We start from the raw sequence: 2,500 nt of genomic DNA, 5'->3' as shown, positions 1-2,500 counted from the left end.
TTTTTAACAAGCCATAGTTTCATTGTTAAATTGTATCTTGGTGTTATAAAATATGGTAAATTAGTTCCACATCACTCTGTATACTTGATCAAAATAATAAGTCACAACGACGCTCTACAGCCAATATGTCTGATTTCTCGATTTAATACTATATATCTTATTAATCCTAGTATATATTAATGTAGAAAACTTAATGTTTATCAAATTTTGTAGAAAAATAAGAAAAAAACCCAGCACTATTCATTAGATAAAATCGATTACCTCTATATTCATATTATGCATATATATCTGGGCGATTCGTTGCTAAAGTGACAATGCAAGACTTATCAGTATTACAATAAAATGATTTATCTACTGCCTTAGACAGAATACTAAAATGACACATGAAATGCTGCGGTATAATCTGGGGGCGTAATGGATAACATTTTGCGATAAGATGGGGCTATAATGCAGATACAAATATCTATTGTCCATTGAAGCTGTTTGCCTGACTTTGCCCCGCTGCGTCTAAAGGGGCAACATTAGCTCTTTGGTCTCCCTGAAAGTGTGTTCAAGGTTCAAGGAACGAAAAGGTTGAGTAACGTCAAGGGAGGTATCTGTGCATTCAGGTCTCACCTTCTTATCTTAAACTTCAACCAGTCATTTTCATAATCTTCTTTAAGGATGGCTTGGACCAAGAAACAGCTTCTCCTGGCGTTGGTCATGGTCGCCACAGGATCGATCAACACCTTATCCACCAAGTGAGTGTTGGGGAAGGGTGTGCAAAGGGCGAGGAAGGTGAGGAGGGAGCGGGATTTTTGTACGGATGACGTAAAGATTGCCTGGAAAACGCTAGAATAGGAGACATGAACGAGAACTGGTGACAGACGTTGAAGTAAGTATTGTTAAGGATATGGGTGACAGCTGATTTAGATGATACCATAGGTGTGAGTATCAGTCGAGAAAAACATTGGAATAAATTATATAAGGAATATTAGTGAAACAAGGGATATGGGTGGCACCTTGTGGCAGAAGTTGGGAAGATAGTTATAGAGCATATGGTAACAGATGGTGACAGATAATGGAGTAAATCGTTCACTGGATGTGAATGACAGCTGGTGACAGATATTGGGTTAAATAATACAGGGGTTATAGGTAAAGGCTGATAACAGGGAATTTGAGTAACTGATGTAGGGAAAGATGACACAGTAGATATGGCTAACAGTTGATGATAGATGCTCAAGGAAAGGATAAAGGGAGTGACAGCTAGTGAGAGATTCTCAAGCAAATGATACAAGCCATATCAGTTACAACTGGTGACAGAAGTTGAAACATATGATACAAGGGATATCAGTATTAACAAGCGCCACAAGACAAATACTTTGCTTAAGATTTTAACGATAAGGAAATGTCTAATGTCAGTATCTACATCCAGGTGGGCTGATCTCCAAACGTCAGAGAACCGACAGGGTCACGAGGTCGCGTTCAAACATCCGTTCTTCCAGGCCACTGGCATGTTCGTAGGGGAGACCATGTGTGAGTGACCTTACCCATACTTATATCCTGTTACGTTCTTTTAGGTGAAATCTATTTCCACCTTGAATTAATAAAACAGTGTGTGCTTTATATGGAACAGCATATGCTTAGTGAGTGACATATACTGTACAACGATCATCATACCTCTTCCAGGTATGTTGGCCTTCTTCATCCAGCGAGCAGTGGTACGACACCGCTCCCGAAACTCCATGGAGCTGTCTTCTGATTCCCTCAGAGTAAGCCTTTTAGCCTGATTTCTCTCTGAGGCACGGTCTCTCACTCTCCTTCCTTCCATGTCAAATCCCCTTCAATTCAGCCATTCGGTTTCGATGAGGATAACAAGGACCCTCGTACTGGTTAGGGGAAAATACGATGCCATTAGACATAAGAGTGAATAGAAGTCGCATGAATATATAATCCCATTAATAGTTTCACTTTTCAGACTGAGGACTTCCCGCCTTTTATCTTCTACATACCAGCCATTTGCGACATGACGGCCACATCCCTCATGTACATCGGCCTCAACCTTACCTTCGCCAGCTCATTCCAAATGCTGCGAGGTCAGTGCTCCACTCCATTCTTCTCAGTATGTAACGTTTAGAAATATATCTGCGCATGTAAATTCGGTCTTCCATCATTGCGACAGTGCATACATTTTTTCATAATGAAATAAAGACGGCCAAAAAGGCATAAAAAATATAAAAAGCCTAAAAATCTCGTTTCTGGAACTGTAAAACTTTTTAACGCTCTTCCCCGCAGGTGCCGTGATAGTGTTCACAGGCCTGCTTTCCGTGGCCTTCCTAGGCCGCCGCCTCCGCTACTTCCACTGGATTGGAATCTTCACCGTCCTCCTCGGCCTTATCATCGTGGGCCTCTCTGACTTCCTCATCTCAGACTCGGGAGATAACACGGACATAAACGGCATCATCACAGGTTTGCACCTTTTATGAGTAATGTGATGCTGGTAACCACATTCTAGCCTGCA

The 2,500-nt window shown here is 41.4% G+C and overlaps 1 protein-coding gene and 1 long non-coding RNA gene across 2 annotated transcripts in view; one reads left to right on the top strand and one right to left on the bottom strand.

Annotated features, from left to right (window-relative positions):
* The first annotated feature begins 441 nt into the window (after positions 1-441).
* Positions 442-2,500, top strand: part of LOC125026483 (solute carrier family 35 member F6-like) — a 4,022-nt gene continuing 1,963 nt past the window's right edge. The window contains exons 1-5 of the mRNA XM_047614962.1: positions 442-740; positions 1,415-1,515; positions 1,669-1,751; positions 1,958-2,075; positions 2,275-2,448. Coding sequence (XP_047470918.1) covers positions 664-740; positions 1,415-1,515; positions 1,669-1,751; positions 1,958-2,075; positions 2,275-2,448 — 553 coding nt within the window. The 5' untranslated portion in view covers positions 442-663. The remainder of the gene's footprint in view (positions 741-1,414; positions 1,516-1,668; positions 1,752-1,957; positions 2,076-2,274; positions 2,449-2,500) is intronic.
* LOC125026485 overlaps positions 691-2,500 on the bottom strand; it is a 10,419-nt gene continuing 8,609 nt past the window's right edge. Inside the window, exons 2-3 of the long non-coding RNA XR_007114946.1 lie at positions 1,660-1,868; positions 691-821 (exon numbers count right to left, since the gene is read on the bottom strand). This is a non-coding gene — a long non-coding RNA (uncharacterized LOC125026485). The remainder of the gene's footprint in view (positions 822-1,659; positions 1,869-2,500) is intronic.

This window comes from Penaeus chinensis, chromosome 6, assembly GCF_019202785.1.
Source record: "Penaeus chinensis breed Huanghai No. 1 chromosome 6, ASM1920278v2, whole genome shotgun sequence".
Classification (NCBI taxonomy): domain Eukaryota; kingdom Metazoa; phylum Arthropoda; class Malacostraca; order Decapoda; family Penaeidae; genus Penaeus; species Penaeus chinensis.
This window is presented reverse-complemented; position numbering and strand designations above follow the sequence as displayed.